Source organism: Artemia franciscana, chromosome 2 (assembly GCF_032884065.1).
Source record: "Artemia franciscana chromosome 2, ASM3288406v1, whole genome shotgun sequence".
Lineage (NCBI taxonomy): Eukaryota > Metazoa > Arthropoda > Branchiopoda > Anostraca > Artemiidae > Artemia > Artemia franciscana.
Window position 1 is genome coordinate 44094806 of NC_088864.1, and position 18193 is coordinate 44112998.

Genomic DNA, 18193 nt, shown 5'->3' on the forward strand with positions numbered 1-18193 from the left:
CTGCAGCCCTGATAAAAATCACAAACAGGAAAAAGCATATGGCTTTTTCTTATTTGGAATAGCAAGAGATGAACTTTTGAGAATAAGGCAGCAAACTAAATCCAATATGAGACAAAGTTCAGAGAATCAGGCAGCTAACGAAGTCCAATATGTACAAAGGCTTGGTCTCTACTAGGATTCAGCTATCTCTACAGCCATGATACCGATGAAACTTATATAGTCCCTATTTTAAAGAAGCAATTTTCAAAATATGCTTGTTTAAAGTTATCTTGTCAATAGATTATTTTAGTTAACATGGGCTAGAGACCGTTCTTTACTGTAATAATAAGTACTGCATGAGATTCTCTTGCCTGACACCATTAATGATTAACTTTATCGATTCTTTATGCAATTCAATATACTCAGTCATTCCTGAGTAATACCCTTTTGGCAATCCATATACACATAACAAATTATGATTTAGTTCATCATTCCCTAAGAGACGCATCTTAATGTCCATCATATTGTGGGAAAGGAAATATATCCTATATCGTTTAGTGGTTGGGATAGTTGGCCCGAGTTTAATTCCAGGTATGGAAAATGTTTACCAATGATGATTTCTCAAGGAAAATTATTAAAATAAATTTGGATAATACTATCTTATCTAAAGATAAGTATGTGTTGCATCATCATCTATATATTCTTTAATGTAATAACTACTTGACTGACACCATTTATGATGAACTGTATCGATCCCTTATGTAAACCTTGTCACTTTTCAAAACATACTTGTGTTATATCATCATGAAAAAGATAATTGTGTTACATCATCGTGCATATGATTTTTTATTTTAATATTTTAGTTACTATAGGCTAGAGTTCGTTTCTTATTGTAATTTATTTTAATTGTTTTTTGTTAATTACAAAAGCACGTAGATGTGACAAATTCCTGCAGTTAATAACATGAGCTACAACAGTATTATAGAGAAATGCGGTTTCTCGTAAAAAAAATTATTTTTTAATGATTTAAAAAATGTTTTTAATCATATCAATTTCCTTTAAAATGAGTCATTAAACAACTCTCTAAGAAATTCCAGTGCCAACCTATCCGAGGAAAAAAATAAAGAATGAAAAAAAAGATGCCGTATATGCAGAAAATTATGATTGCAGCCACTTTTCTTGATTTTTAAGCCAATATATTTCCCTTGTTGTTAAAGTGGGTCGGCTCCATTGCTCAATAGCAGGAGACAAATCCTGTGCACCATTGTCAACTATCCATTGTCAAATATCCAGTGCACCTTTGTCAATTCGGCAAACTGGTTAATGGTTCAGGAGAGTCTGTGTACTGAATACCGCTATTATAGAAGAAAAAGTATACATAAAGTCGTTTATTAGTGAGGAATTTTATTATTTTAGAATCAAAAATATATCGAAATCTGTTTAATTACTATCTATTAAAGTGAAGTGCAAAAATAGCCACGAAATTCAATCCAAAAATTAAACCCCTATTAAAAAAAAAAAAAAAAAAAAACACTTGTCAACTGAACACACAGACTACTCTTTTAATAAAGACACTTTAAGTTTTTGATCTTTTAGTAAATTTTTGGTATGTTACGTTTGGTATGTAATTTTTCTGCAGTTTCTGAAGACGACAATTTTGCAATCACTCGCTGGGGTTAAGTTTTGGTCATTTTCTTTTTTTTTTTTTTTTTGAGTTAAAACTATGTTGAAAAGATGCGAAATCATATTCTACTATTTCTAATCGAGCCAAGATAACGCTTGAAGAAAAGGTGTGGAGAAGACCATTATTCTGACCGGCGAATGGATAGAAACTAATGAAATGAATAATATTCATTTCAACGATAACATTGCAACAGACAGAGCTGCAAAAAAGAATTATAGTAAAATCAACTAATATTCATATTTAATTAATATTCATGTACTTTTTAACTGATAACTTAACTATTCATATAGTTTTATTCTTTTTAACTATTCATGTAGTTTTTTAACCTAACAAACGTATTTAACTAATATTCGTTAGAATGATATGTAGCTAATATTCGAAATTATTTGTGATCAATCGAATTGCATTAACAAACAATATGATTATTCCCGATTACTATTTAGCTTCGTGTTTCAATTATTTATTTGACTCAAGTGTACTTTGTTGGTGGAAGCACTCGTGCGCTTCTTGCGCAGCCGATATAAGATATCGATACATGATACACCATAAATATTGTGATGATGTACAACAAACACAGAATAAAGGTAAATATTGTGGTGTGTGTGTGGCGTATTGAATAAAACAAATATTACTTTGTCAAGTAAGAAATTCTTTTTGTTAATGAAAGTGTTTGGTCGTTATGACTGTAATAAATTAAGCTTATTTAATTGAAATAATTAATGATTTCTATTGTTAAAGCTTAAATTGTGACATCATGAACAACATAAATATTTCAATTACAGCTTTTTGTAATACCATAGTCATAGGCGATATTTTTGCTATCGTCTTGCAAAATAGATTGAAAGTATATATTTTTTTGTGTATGTGTGCTATTTTCAAAAAAAAATTTATTAGTTATAAACTCTTGGATAAAAGTTATTTTCCAAACACAGTAGAAGAAAAACAAGTGTATAGAAGAGGAACGCTAAATAAAACTAAATAAAAGACAAATATAAAATAAATAGAAAATAAATACGTAAAATTATGACTAATACGCTAAGCGACCCTGACAAAGTGCACAAGATTGCCGACTTATTAAAATAAAATTTACTGACTACCTTAAGGGAATGTAAAACTTGTAAGAGTTCAAACTTCGGCGAATTAACAAAGGAAGATAGGGATTAAAAACCCCTATCACTGCTTACAGTGTAGCGTCAGGCAAGTTTATTGAAAAAGTAGGAAATTTCAAAGAAAATTTTATATTTGTTAAGATTAATCTGATATGCAACGGAGTTAAAGCTAAAATTCCTCTGTAAATGCTAATTAATCAGCCTTTTTTTTAAAGAATTATTAGTCAAAATACAGTATGCAAAAACTAGGCCTAGTGACTCCCAGCTTTATGAGTTTTATATTCAAATATACTTGATGAGCTTTACAATCAAGCCTAAAATGATCTATCGATCATACGACGGTTTACAGAAGCAATGTTGCCGTATACAATTGTTTTGTTAGGGATGCAAGCAAAAACTTTCCAGCGTTGACTTGAAAAATTACTATATGGAGATAGAGAATCCAAAACATAACTTTATTTTTCTGAAAGTTTTTTTTTATGTACCAAACTTGATGCCCAGCAAAAGTGATATGAAACTGATTTACTGAAAGAACTGTTGGATTAGGCGCATCAAAGTAGAATAAAGATAGATGTTTAAAAAAAACACAGTCTAAATGATAAAGAGCCAATTTGCAAATTACCGAGTTCTGGATGTTGGAGATCATTTTAAATGCTTTGCTGCCATCTTTTTATATTAAGTTTCAAGCCTAGATTGGATAGAAAATAGGCTACTGGCTACCATCAAAATCTGAATTCAGAATCATAATTATCTGAGAAATATAAAACCATGTGACCTATAAAGGTTGGCTTTTCTCGAAGAGAAAAAGATGATATAGGCGATCCAGGTTCATATGAAATCACAGGAGGAAAATTTGGGAAATTTTACTCTTGGAATGAAGTCAAAAGACTTGAAAGCTGATACTCCTTTAGATTGGTTAGCTTGGGGGAATCTTGACAGGTTAAGAGGGCTAGTTGATTTTCAGCTAGTAGGCCTGTTGGAGACAGAATTCCAATTTCTTTAACCTCCACTACATATCAAAGTACCTAAAAAATAAGTGAGCAGCGAATGGAACAAAATCGCCAAACGTCAAATAGCACTTATAATTTTTCCTTTTCGACCGTAGCACAAGTTTCCACTCTTACAAGTTTCCCAGACTCTTAGATAGACACATTGTTCAATATACTTACTGAATCTTGAACGTTTGAAATATATCTAGTCTATAGATTACTAAACACATCAAGGGTTATTCTCAAAAATGTTTCCGCCAGATAACATCTAACTTTAGAACTTAACATGTTCACTTAATCGAACCCAGATTTTTTCAAACCCAAGGGACATGCTGACTAGAAAAAAGTATAGACAAAGCTATTGGCAAGAAAATCATTCAGTGCAACTGGATCACCAAAGGGCCGTTTAAGAAATTTCATCATTCAACTGACATCCGTAAAAACAACAAATACAAAAGCCCAACTCCCATGATAATATTCAGAGATGTTTTTCGACGAATTTTGACACTGAGATTTCATTTCTTTCTGAAATAGTTATAGTCGAAGTTCCTGTGGTAATAACCATAAAAAACCCATTAAAAACATAAATTCTAATGATTATTCTAGTTAGGCAGAAGTGGTATTTCCCAATTGTCTAAGTTCAAAAGCCAACATAAAAAAAGAATATAGGAAAACAGTTTAAAAAGTTCATATACATAATCCTTGTTACATTGTATACTCATAAACAATCATTGGCAATTGGTTACAAATTACAGTAATGTAATCACATTTGAACCGAGATATTTATTTAAGTACATGGGGAATGGCTCCTAATTCAATTGCTCCTAAGAAATGAGATTATTTTCGTGATTTCATTATGAAACTTAAATGCAATAACAATGTAAACATTGATAATGACGAAAAAAGCAGAGAGCGTGAATTAGGCTGCAAATGACACAAATGCAAAAATCAATTTTCATCGAGGGCGGAACCTGAATTTAGGATGGGAAATTGAAGATACACCTTTATGTATTATTTCTGTAGAAAGAAGCATGTTAACAATCAACTTTTTTAAAACAAATAATAATTTGCCATGGTCTAATTTAAAAATTTAAATAATAATTGAATATATAATAATTTGTATTTAAATCGTATAAAATAATATAAATAATACATAATAATTTAATTAATAAATAATAATTAAAAAATAATTATGACAGATAAACAATTTCAAAAGTAAATTAAAAGAGGCCTTAGATTGCAATAAAGAAATATACAGAGTCAAAATTAAAATTTCACTTCAAGGAAGTTTTTAGACTCTCAGGTGTATTCCTTCTTTCTTTCTTTTTTTTATCAAGATACAATAAGTGCTATCCTAAACCAACATATTCCAGTTAGCATCCATTCAATTAACCCACGCCATAGCCTTTACTGTAACTCGGGGCTGTCTAATCTTTTTAGATTCTTCACAATCACTTTTGATCTTCACAAAAGAGTAATTTTGTGACTATTAAGTGATAGTTACTATTCATCAAAACCAAGTGTACAATATAATTTTCATCGACAACGGGGATACTGGAATAGGGGGAGGGACCTTACCCTGTGTCGCGTGCAGTTTACTAATTTCAATTTTTTAAGCTAGATTTATCAAAATCTGATGATGGCATAAATCAGCGAGGAAATAATATGAGGTTCAAAACTGAAAGGTCTGCTTACTGATAAGACTGCAGGGTTTTAGCGACTAGATTACAAAATATTATAGGTGGACAACAATTCTGATCTTAATTTTTCCTGATGAATCCTGATTTTACCTAAACAGTTGGATATCAAACTTGATCCATATATCTCCGGACATAACTCCATAAAGCGTCAATTTTTTCAGAAGTGGTCTGTTTACGAGGAGACATTCCGCTAACATGTCTTGAATACGTATTTCCGCTCTCCCAAGATACTCTGGAAACAAAAAAAAAACTATTGAAAGATATATTATTTATAATCACAGTAATTATTAAAACAATTTAAAATAAAATTATTAGGTTTTTATGGTTTTCAATATATATAATGGTAATTTGTTTTCTATGCATTATAAGGAAGTGCAGGCTACCAGTTACTGGCAAGCTACCATTTCAGACAGCACTTTGTATTGCCAATTATTGCTATTTCCTTTTTTTTGGTTTGCAGTTGGTAGTGTTAATTGGGGGGTGGGCTCCCCAAATACTCCACTAAATTATTTTTCCCCTTTCCTATATTTTGAACAAATTCCTTTGGGGGGGTAATTTCATAAGAAAATGCTTTTTTTGAAGTTTTCGTTGAAAAAATTACAAATCTATCCCCTCTCCTAAACTATTGTTAAGTGACGTTACTGTTAACAGCAAGTGGTTCACCTATTACATCTAATTTGAGAAAATTGTAAACTAGATGATAAGTTTTTAATAGAAACTTTAAATTTTCGAATCTCCGATTTAGAAATTTGAGAAGTATTTTTTGGTGGGCTTTGGGACAAACTCTGTTATTTAAGGTCAAAATTATTCTTTAGGTGATTATACTTTATATGTTCAGTAGAGCACAAATGAGGAAAAGAAAAAATAGACATCTAAAGACAATGTACATACTTTCATAATCAACCGATAATTTTATGAACAACACAATTTTCATCATGAAAAATCAGAACTTTACGTTTAGAGAAAATACAGCTTAAATTGAAAAAAAGCAGAATAGATTGGATTAGTCTGTTTACTGAATTCGAAAAAAAGATTTTTTTTTGAACTGGCTATAATTAAAGCAGACTTCAATTAGGGATTATCTAATTTCGTCGTAACGACAATAATAAGTATCAAACAAACTAAATCGAACCAAATTATATGAATTTATACAGACCTAAGCGGATATAATTAACGATACATGGGAATAAAAACCAAGTTCGTCCTTCAGTGCCAGGTTGGTCCTTTAGATACTTTTGATCTAAAATCGTGGTCTACAGTCAAAGAAACTGAACAATCGAGATGTTGATCCATACATGGGTTCAACTACATAGGGGGCTGTCGGTCTTATCTGTAAAGATTGGGCACGAAAGAAGCCCTAAGGTTCCAGACTTTTTTGAGCATCAACACTGCCGTTTTTTAGGATAAGTACAAGTTCATTGACCATTTTTTTTCCTTATGAAGCAATGTAGCATCTAAACATTTCTTGAGTGGCTAACCACCCATTTATCTGGCAATCATGGATTTGCCATGACTAGAGTCATATCGACAAGTTGTTCATGATATCGCAAATCTTGTTATTAAAAAAGCACAATGGTACTTCATTATCAGTTACTTTTGTTTTCCGACAAATAGGTGGTGTTGTCAAATTTTATCAGGATTGGGAAGAGGAGAGGCACGATACTATATGGTTGACATAAATATGCTCAGTAGTTTCCATGACTTGTCAAGTTGTCACGCACTATTGAAATAATCCAATCTGTCCAAAGTCACGTAAGATAAAAGTCGGGAACATAACTTACTATCTCCAATACCCAAGAAAAGTGAATAAGATAAAATATAATCGAATATTCATTCATATAGAGTAAGGGTAGGACCATTGCTGGCTGAAAATAGTGCGCCAGGAATACTATAGTCAATAATATAGACGGTAAAAATGGGCAGAGATATCTTGGATAGATCAATTTTACTCTTAATGTAAAACTCCCATGTCAGTAAAGACGTGTCAATTTTGGAATTCTTAAATTTCGCCTTAAAGCCCCGCAGCATTCCAGTGAATTTTTCTCCATTCTTCTTCATTTTTTATATCATTTACGACTATATTCTTCCTATGTTGTTCCGCTCAGTAGTCCCGTTTTTGCCTCATCCCCCCATTTTCCTCATGATCTCAGGAATAGTGGCGGAACTAGTATTAGTATAATAACATATTGCAAATCAAAGTTAAAAATTAAATCAACAGCAAACCAATAGGGAAACTTCCGAAAATGTGCGGTTAAAAAATGGCAGCAAATTCCTGTTATTTTGGGACTAAAATAAACCATGAAAAACTAAGAATAAAACAACTGGAACAGTCACGATATAAAAGATTGTAACTCTTTTTCTAGATTTAACTCAACAAATAACTGAGGCAACGTTAAATAAATGAAGTCAATTATTAATTATCTTTTTTGGTTTATCTATAACCCCTATATAACAAACTTTTACCATTTGGTGTTTTTTGTCATTCACAAACTTATTGGCCTTGTGTATACTAGTGAATTTTCTTCGTAATCTCCATTAGTTTTGATACTTTGCATAAATATTTCAAATAATTAGAACAAACAGTAGAACTAAGTAAATAGACTTTTCCATCAATAAAGTTAATATAAACGAAAAAATAAAACAATGAAAAATACCATCAGGCTTGAAGGAGTCTTTTCCATACACAGTCAAACACAAGACGTCCTCCTTTGGGTTTTTGATTAAGAACTGCATGGATGTATTGAACCTTGGGGCGGTTGAGCCTTTGACAATGGGCGTTTTTTGCAATTGAGAGCCCAGAGTAACCTGACAATAACTATCGTGCTTTCCTGAAATATCAATAAGTTTTAGTTACCAGTAATGCAATGAACGTAATAATCCAGTAAATACGTCCAAAAAAGAAGAGTTAAAAATATTAGAAATTCAAAAAAAAAGAGAAAAATTCAAAACAAGATTAATTCGTGGGAAAAGAGGGAGGAAACTTGCCCTATAACGGTTGCAGTTTACAAGTTAAAATTTTCAATCTAGATTTATCAAAATCTGTCGGTCACATTCAAAATCTGATTTATCAAAAAATGATGATAGTATAAATCAGCAAGGAAACAATGCGAGTTTCACAACTGAAAATTCTGGTATAACTACACTACTTACTGATATTACTGCAGGGGTTTGACGACTAAATTACAAAATATTATAAGGCAAAATCGTTGACCGACAATTTTGTGGGAAAAAATTCCCAAACTTTTGTTATTTGCTTACGTACTTGAGTAGAATAAAAATTCTCAAGTTCATTTAAAAATGGATTCGTCAAAATTGGCTAGTGAAAATGGTTTATCTTTGCGGGCCAAACAGCATTGCTATATTTTATAATTCATTTTTATTTTTTAGAGTTCTCTTGTAACTCTGTAACGGTACAAGTCAATCAAGAACCTTACCTTACAGTCTAAAGATGGAAGAAGCAGACACGGTTAAAAAAGCTTTTGAAAAGCTTATAGTAAACCTACGAAACGCATTATCTAATAAAAATGCCGTAGATAATGAAAAAAATACATAGCGCAAGATCAAGAATTTTATTTAGTTCTGGGGCTAAAAGAGCATTATGAAGAGTGTAAATTTAAACTAAGTCACATTAAAAAGGTGTATTGAAATTTTACAAGAAAACGGAAGAAGAAATTTCAGAATAAATTGGCAATAAAAAATAAAATTACTCAATAATAAAAAGATGCTTGCTAAAAAGAAAAAAGTGGGTATCCTTTGAGTAAAGGATACCCACCTTTTCAAAAAAGCTTTGCTTCGGGCCATTTGCTTGTTTTATTTTGTTATTTATATTAATAAACCTATCTTTCTCTCTCTCTCTCTAAAAAAAAGTAAGTCATAAAGCATATCCTCGAACAGTTTGTGGAAGAGGCTATGAAAAGGTCAATCCCAACATCAATTTAGTACATAAAATGAACAAAAAACAGCGAAAAAACTGAAACACTTCTTCTGAATTTTTACTTGAACGTCAAGTAATACTAATATTTGAGTCATACATCAAATGGCAAGCAACTGGATCACAGTACAGTTAACCAGTCCTTGAATTTAAAGAAAATGATTTGTACTAAAGTAGTAGCCTACTTCAAATGCTATTCAATTAGCCACAAAAAGCTTTTATATCAGATAGTTTTGAGTTTCAACATGTTTTTCTCTGTCAGTCCAAACTTTTAAATCCCTTGCCTATATTCTTTTCTGGTCAGAATAGATGACGCGAAATTGAAATTTTGCAACAGGACCTGTACCTGTCATCGCATCAACCTTACGATATACGAAAGTACTTCTATACTCAAATTTCTGCGCAAGTGACTACAAGCAGAAACACTTTCACCCTTTGGGGATATTGTTATCAAAACGGTTTAGAAATTATTACACAAGACCGTTTGGTTCAGAATAATGCAGGAGAAAAAAGGGGCTGTTCACAAATAGACTTATTACTAAGCTCACAGCAATATTCTCTATGATTTCTCCTTATTCCTTTAACATTTACAAAAATATAAAAATGAGAAAAATTAGTGTTTAGTTTTATTTATTCAACCCAAAGGTAGACTTAATAAAGTGTAACATGTAAGCAAAAACTGATATCATATTTGGATTTGCATACAAAATAGATACTATATTCCATAATTAAATGCAAAAACTATATATAAAACAACATATTAAAGGCAGAAAACGTTTTTCAGTTATAAGCCGAAGAAAATCTGTCTTAATTTAATCTAATTTGGGATAGATTAGAATGAGATGGCGTAAAGGTAGCGTCATACCTAAGAAAAAAGAAAAACAAAAGATCTATGAATATGAGCAACTCTAGTACCTTTTAAATTAAAACACCCCAAAAGAGCTCATGACTCCTTGACGTTAAGAATTATGTTGGGATTAAACCAGAAGCGAAGTTGAATTCAAATTATTTAGCTTCACATCTTAAAAAGAAAACACAATAAAAGATAAGCTAAGACATACTTGTATTCAGCATTGCAGAAATACCCTAAAATAGCTGATAATTCCATGACACAAAAAATTGTTTTGGGCTGAAACTAGGAGCGAAGGTGAATTATTTAGATTACATTCAATTACAAAACTGAACCTGAAGTATAGGCTTAGGCATAGTATAAATCTGAAAATTAAACAGTGTACTAAAATTTTACCAATTTTGTTGTGAAACTACGGCCATTTACTCACCAAAACCCACTTTTTTGGTGGCGGATGACTCTACCCTAGGCCTGAAAGTTTTATGTATTTTCAAGTTATATAACGTCAAATCAGCAATTTTTTGAATAGAGTGTTTTGATTTTCTGGCGGGCTAGGAAAAGGTGGCTTCAGGGGCAAGCCTGATAGAGATAACGACATAAGTTTTTTTTTTATTTTATTTTTTTAGAAAAATGGGGCTGTTTGACCTTTCCTTTGTCACTAAACTGCATCTTAGGGAAAGTAAAGCATCTCCTTTAGCAGAAGTCAATCCCTCTTAAGCTTCTGTGAAAAATATTCGTCCCTCCTATGGCAGCGGAAACCAATTCCTGGGAACCATATTTCCAAGCAGAGCATCCACCCGTTTTTTTACCACAGGAAATTTACGAAGAATAGATCAGATTGGTTTTTACTAACTTAATTTGGTTCAAGACCATTAAAAATGTTAAAACCGACAAACCGACATAATTATTCGGCTAAACGAAGCTATTGTAGATTTATTAAGGTTATTGCACTGAAAACCCAAAAATAAAATTTAGTAGATAAAAATAAAAGTATTTTCGACTGAAAAGAATTATTTTCGGTTAAAAAACGACACAATTTTTTTTGGCTATGAATCATTCGACCACAAATACAAAAATTCATCAAAACTTATTCCCGCGGAAATGTTAGCAGCTGGATTTGCATGCTCAATTCATTTTCCTTTTGTAGACTCTTCAGGGAATTTTGTTGGGAATTGTGTAGTAAAGCATATTGTCTGATAGATAAATTATGAATTTAACACTTATCATTTTAGATGAAAAAATACATAAATTATGAATTTAACACTTATCATTTTAGATGAAAAAATACATTTCTGAGAATAAGACTCAAAATAAAGATTTCTACACTACATTACTTTAAAACTGGTTCAAAACGGGAGGGTATGGCATCAAAAAACGGCCATTTTGGGGAGCAAGAATTTAAAAAGGTTTTTCAGTTAGGGTATGGTGTATTATATTGTTGCTTTTTCCTGCTTTTCCTAATATTTGTTTTTTATTAACTGTAACCTTTTTTCTTTTTTTTTTGCCGTAGACTAGTAGCCATTTGAGACTTTTAGTTTTTTAAAAGAATATTGCACTAAATCGAAATATTGTTTATAACAGTTTCAGAGAATAGGAATGATGGAGTTGGCACCCACTTTCAGAAATCACGTACAACAGTTGGCACATATCAATCTTTGCGGAAGTGCGCCGGGCTTGTCTTAAACTGCGCAAAGCGTGGCGGAGACAGTAAAAATCGGTGCAAAACCGCACCAAGCTTAGTGGAACTGTGCGATACACATAACGCCAAGATGTACACAAGGTTGCAGAAAGTGGGCACCCCCTCGGAACCGAGTAAATATAAACAAATTTACACTTTATCGGATAATTTGGAAACAATTCATAACAAGGTTGTGAGAAGAGAACAACTTGCCTCCATTAGGGTCCCGTTGTATTTTATCACCATCCTTAACAAGAAGTCGCAAGTAACCTACAGGTGGCCTTCCGCGAGCTAAAAGCGTTAAAGAGAATTGCAATTAACAAAGCATAGCATACTAAATATTAGCCAAAGCGTGATAATTAAGTAATTGTGCACTTTGTCCTATTCATAGGCATAGGAAAAAAAGAAGAGAGGTTAGATTCTACAAAATTTTGTGATCAGGTTTTCCCGATAGCCCACAGTCGCACTATATATTTAAAATGGAAATTTTGTTATGGAGGTATAGAATAATTAACGCCAAACTAAAAGGTTTTGTACTTTTCATCGAACTATATCTTTATAGTTCTAATATTTGTGCATGCCCTTAATCTAATTTGACTGAAAACAATTAGGATCTTAAAAAAAGGACGGATTAATTAACCAAAGACCCATCAAATTATAATACATACAGACACCGTAGGTTTATGCGATCTTAAAGTTTTGTTTCTTCTATGCCACCTAAGAAAATTAGAAAATTTAAAGCTAATCTCGTGGAAATACGAACTTCTAAATTGTCGATATTCACCATTGATTAGCAATAAGGATGAATTGGTTCGATCTAAGAATATGAAAAAATTACTATATTTAATTCGAAGATAACCTACATTTTATATCACAATAAAAAAATTTACCATTCATTTTTAAAAGGAAAGTTGCCTTATAATTATACAAAACCAGCTCTTATCGACAAAAATATCACCATCTACCCAGTCACATTTGTGGTACCCTTCCTACTAATTACTTGACACCAGCCAGCATGTAGGCCTTAAATTGCTGGAAACAGGCAGCTCGAGAACTTGCACTTCCCACAAGCCATCAAAACATGTATTATTTCATGGAACGTATTACGAATGTTGTATTAATAGCAGTGTATGTGCAAGATGTTATGAATACAACATGAGTATTATGAATGCGAAAATGCTCAGTGCATTGGTGCTTTTTTATGGAGAAGAAGAAGAACAAAACTAACATTACTGAAACATTTCTAGCCTAAATATTTCCACTGGTTTATTTGCTATGTATTCGCCAGTTCAAGTTTAGGGTGAAACGTTGCCTTCTGGGAAGTTTTTTATTGATTTTTTTCTTTTAATTTTGTTATTCGTTAGTTTGATTTTGTTATTTTTGGTTTATATATGAAGTTAGGAATATAAATTAGAATCGTAAACTACCCAATGGGTTTCCCAAGTGGTTTTTAAAATATAATGTCAGTATTGTTTTATTAATAAATTTGTCTTATCTTATAAGAGCAGTTCTTCATCTGCAGTCTTCTTTTTTATGAAAAATTTGGAATTATCAAAACTAGTGTTTTTACAACCTGTGATCCTATAGTAAGGCTCAACATTTTGAAGCATACACAAATGCTGAAATAGGTGGAAAAAAAAACTAAACTAGGAAAAGCTATAATAAAAAAAGAAAGAAAATAAGCCAAATTCTATGGAAAATTATTCTCTACTTTAAACACAACAAAATCGTTCTAAGAATTACCAGAAAGGAGGCATGGCATTAAGCAAACGAAGCATTTAGTAACCTAATTTTCACGAATCTTCTTAGGGATATCAAATCCATAAGAAGCTAATTTCTCTACAGAAATTACACCATGAATTAAATTGATATTTTATAGCTGGCTTACTTATGACAACAACGCTTGCATTAAAATTACTATCCTTGGCAGTGTTTACTTAAGCTGGAATCTTTATAGATGGTGAGGACAACCCTTCGAAAAAAGTTATAAAAATGAACTGAATTCTCACATACATATAAAAAAGCTTATATAAAATAAACTGTAGCCATTTTAAAATTTCATGGCAGATGGGCCTGAAGGTCCCACCCAGGGTTGCCATATGCTGACAAAAAAATCAGTACATTTTAGTGATTTTCCGGTTGATTTAGCGATTTTCTTCAATAATCTAGTGATTTATGTGCAAATTTAGTGATTTTTTTAGGCAATATGAAAAATCACTAGAAATAAAGACAAATCTATAGGGGTGGCAACCCTGGTCCTGCCTCCTCTTACATGCTAGCTTAACAAGGCATTTTACGTTGCCATCATCATCTCCAAAGTAAAATAACGCAATCCGTTGGTTTTCATTTTTTCTTCGGCATTATCGAATAAGAATGTCGCCTCGAGAGTCCGTAAAAAGAAAAAAGAAAAGGGAAGAGATATTCCAAAACCAAATCATGCAAAAAACCAAGTGTTCTGAAGCCATTCTGTTATTTGGCATAAATTCTTCAATAAAACCTACTATTTGGTATCCAGACTAGAGACAAGGCTTCATTTATAACTAGTAAAAGGCGACCTTGAGAGGGAGTAATCTCGTCCACTTCTGAAATTAAAGTCACTATGAAATAGGTGAAAATGAGTTACATGGAAATAAATCAAATAAACAAATTTATATAGGAATAGGCAAACCAAAGGTATCGAGAGAATTGAAAATATCCTTTTTTATATCCTCACAAACTAAGAATATTTCCCTCGAGGTAGAGCTGCAATTTTTATTCCTCTTTTTGTGCTACCACTTGATATTTTGTTTTACGAACTTGCAATGCTGTATATGCTTCATTCTTTCGAATTTGAGGGTTATCGTTAGAATCTTGTCAGGCATATTCTAATTGTTAATCACAATCTGAGAAAACAAATCAAGTTTGTTGATAGAATGGAAAGCACAGAAAGGTAATTCAGCCTGATATAATACCAAAATAATTTTAGCGGTCAAACTGAAACCAAAAAAAAAAGAACATATGAGGTTTTTTTTTGCTTTTGACAGAAAATCTTGAAAAAGAATTTTTTTTGAAAAGTTATAGTACCTGCTGGTTTTTCCATTTCTATTAGTAAAAAAAAAAAAAAAAAAAAAAAAAAAAAAAAAAAAAAAAAAAAAAAAAAAAAAAAAAAAAAAAAAAAAAAACTGAAGTTAGGACGCTCTTAGCGAGTTTGCCTGAAGGGGGTTAAGATTTCATAATTTAACAACAAACTCATTTTATTAGGGTTGGCCCTACAACTCAAAATCTATTCACAGAAGAATTTTTCGGAGAATCCTATTTCCCGAGATGGTTTCTAATGCAAGTTGTTTCTTTCTGGTAACTTTACACTAGGTATAAATTACATATGCAGAAACAAACGAAAAACTAGATTTGTTTTCTTAATTAAACTAAAAAAAAGGCAAGTTAGAAGAAAACTCATAATTTCGAAGTCGATTCAACAAAATATATCTACTAAACAGAGATAATCCCAACTTCGTTAATTTTCTTTTATTTCTAGCCCAAAGAAACAGTGCTCAACAATTTTACTTTTTTACGATGGACAATCTTCTGAGTTGAAACCAACGAGTTTGCGAAAACCCAGCAGCTGTAACTAGCATCAAAAGGACAAGATGCTTGTGTCACAGCCTCAGATCCATCCATTGACCAAGCCATAAATCGATATTCATTAGACTTGGTCTTGGAGAAGGAAACTTATTTAAAAAAAAAAATAAGAAAATTGTAGAACATATTTTTGTTAGAAAAAAAAAATTTGTAGAACAAAAAAAAAAACATGTAGAACAAATTTCAAAAAACTGACTCAGTAGATGAATAGAGCTAAGTTTCAGCTTTGGACTGGCAGGAATTTGTTGTTTTTCATTGATATACCAAAACCGTAGGTGAGCAGAAAAAGAAACCAAATAACTTACCAACACACCAAAAACATACCAACAATTGTAAAGGGAGCATAAACCTTAATTGGAGGAAAAATATATAGTTCATTTGGTGATTAAAGATATCCACCTTTTATGCACTCTAGCGTTACCAATAAAAAAATAACTTTTATTCGGAAATATATTAGAAAAGAGGGGTCCCCTGGAAAAAATATGTTTCATACTCTTGCGTGGTACACCTATACTTTAAAGGATACATTTGAGATCACTATCAAATGAGGAATTTCTCTCATTATTTAAAGAAATACAAAGTTAAAAAATAATAATTTTTCAACTAAATAGAAAAATAACTCTAATAAATTTAAGAATATTCAGACGTTCACATTTTATCGACCAAAGAGAATGAGAAAAAAATTGGGCAATGCAGCTTTTCGGAAATTTTTTTTTTCTTTTTTGTTGCATTGTAAATGAATTGCTTAGATGAATTACTTTATTTTTTAAGATTACAATCATTGTACGGCTCCCTTTAACATGAAGTTTTAACACAATTTATAATATTTTTATATCAAAGTTCATTAAAGATCAGCTTGAGTTCAACTAAAAATTTTTGAATAAATCTATTTAACCTAACAAAAAACTTTCCCTACACCAATAGAGACTGAATTCCAACAGATTTTGAAATGGTTGTATTAGACAAATGAGACGGTGCTTTTGAGGGTGGTGATGGGGAATTGAGCCATGGCTACCATGGCCTAATATTGGCTTTGAATCCATTCCTGATAGTCTCTGAAACACAACAGCATTTCGAGTAAGTATAAAGCTGAGATGTGACCTATCCAGTACATAATTATAAATTAAACAACCTTTCTTTTGTAATTGGAAGACAAAGAAGATTTGGCCACCTTCATTAGAAACTCAACTTATATTTAAGCAATATTAAAGAAAAAATTTACAACTGAAGACATTGGGTCAAACTAGTTATTAAACTCTTCTCAGACAAATCTAGTGAATGAACTGGAAGTAATTATTTTGATCTGTATAAATATGTTAGTTCTAATTTTAAGGCTTCAATATATCTGCTGATGACGATCGCTGTATATGTAGTCAAAATATTCAGACTTTTGTATCTTTTTTTCACAGTCCAATAAATGGACTAGCTATTTGAACGTTTATCTGTAGTCTTGGAAAAAAATACCTAATTTAAGGTGTTACATTTAAAATGCACATGTACAATCTGTTTCAATCAACTGATATAGAGGTGGAATCTCTATGGATGGTTCCTGAGTAACCCCATTTTACTTAGGGGAATAAAAGAATTTACACAGACCAGCTAGTTATTTTGCCTACCAAGACTGATATGTCGGTAAAAAGGCGGTACAATCACGACACTTCAAGAACAAGAGCTAAGAGCTCATATGGCACTTGTGACGAGGCCAGAAGACCCAAGAGCCAAGAGCTCATATGGTATGAGCTCTAACAAAATTCTAAGCATCAATAGATTGATTCAAAAGGAAAATCAGAGGCTTAATGCCGGTCGGGATTTAAGATAAGAGCTCTGAGTCACGATGTCCATCTAAATATCAAAATTCATTAAGATCCGATCACCCACTCGTATGTTATAAATACATCATTTTTTCTAATTTTTCTTCTCCCTTCAGCCTCCCAGATGGTCGAATCAGGGAAAACGACTTTATCAAGTCAATTTGTGCAGCTCCCTGACACACCTACCAATTTTCATCGTCCTAGCATTTCCAGAAGCACCAAACTCGCTAAAGCACTGAACCCAGCCCCTAACTCCCCCAAAGAGAGCGAATCCATTACGGTTACGTCAATCACGTATATACGACATTTGCTTATTCTACCCACAAAGCTTCATCCCGATTCCTCCACTCTAAGCCTTTTCCAAGATTTCCGATTTCACCCTCCAACTCCCCCCAATGTCAACAGATCACGTCAGGACTTGAAATAAGAGCTCTGAGACATGAGTTCCTTCTAAACATCAAATTTAATTAAGATCCAAGGACTCGCTCTTAAGTTAAAAATACCTCAATTTTTCTAATTTTTCCAAATTAACACCCCCCAGCCCCTCCAAAGAGAACGGATCCGTTCCAATTATGTCAATTACGAATATAAAACTTGTGCTAATTCTTCCCATCAAGTTTCATCCCGACCTCTCCACTCTAACCGTTTTCCAAGATTTCGGTTTTCCCCCTCCAACCCCCTATATCCCCAGATCCGATTCGAGGAAAAAATGGAGCATCAGAGAAATAAGATCCTTCAATATATCAAGTTTCATTAAGATCCGATCACCTATTCGTAAGATAAAGATATTCACATTTTCCGAGAATTCTGGTTTCCCCCTTAAACTCCCCCTAATGTCATAGGA

The 18193-nt window shown here is 32.1% G+C and overlaps 1 protein-coding gene across 4 annotated transcripts in view; it reads right to left on the reverse strand.

Moving 5' to 3' along the window:
- Positions 1–1669: 1669 nt before the first annotated feature.
- Positions 1670–18193, reverse strand: part of LOC136042349 (intersectin-1-like) — a 113694-nt gene continuing 97170 nt past the window's right edge. The window contains exons 26-29 of one of the 4 annotated variants that reach the window (XM_065727319.1): positions 14422–14502; positions 12134–12211; positions 8116–8289; positions 1670–5693 (exon numbers count right to left, since the gene is read on the reverse strand). In XM_065727319.1, the coding sequence (XP_065583391.1) occupies positions 5548–5693; positions 8116–8289; positions 12134–12211; positions 14422–14502 (479 nt within the window). In that variant the 3' untranslated portion in view covers positions 1670–5547. The remainder of the gene's footprint in view (positions 5694–8115; positions 8290–12133; positions 12212–14421; positions 14503–18193) is intronic. The other 3 variants (XM_065727329.1, XM_065727322.1, XM_065727335.1) reach the window with 3 other exon arrangements.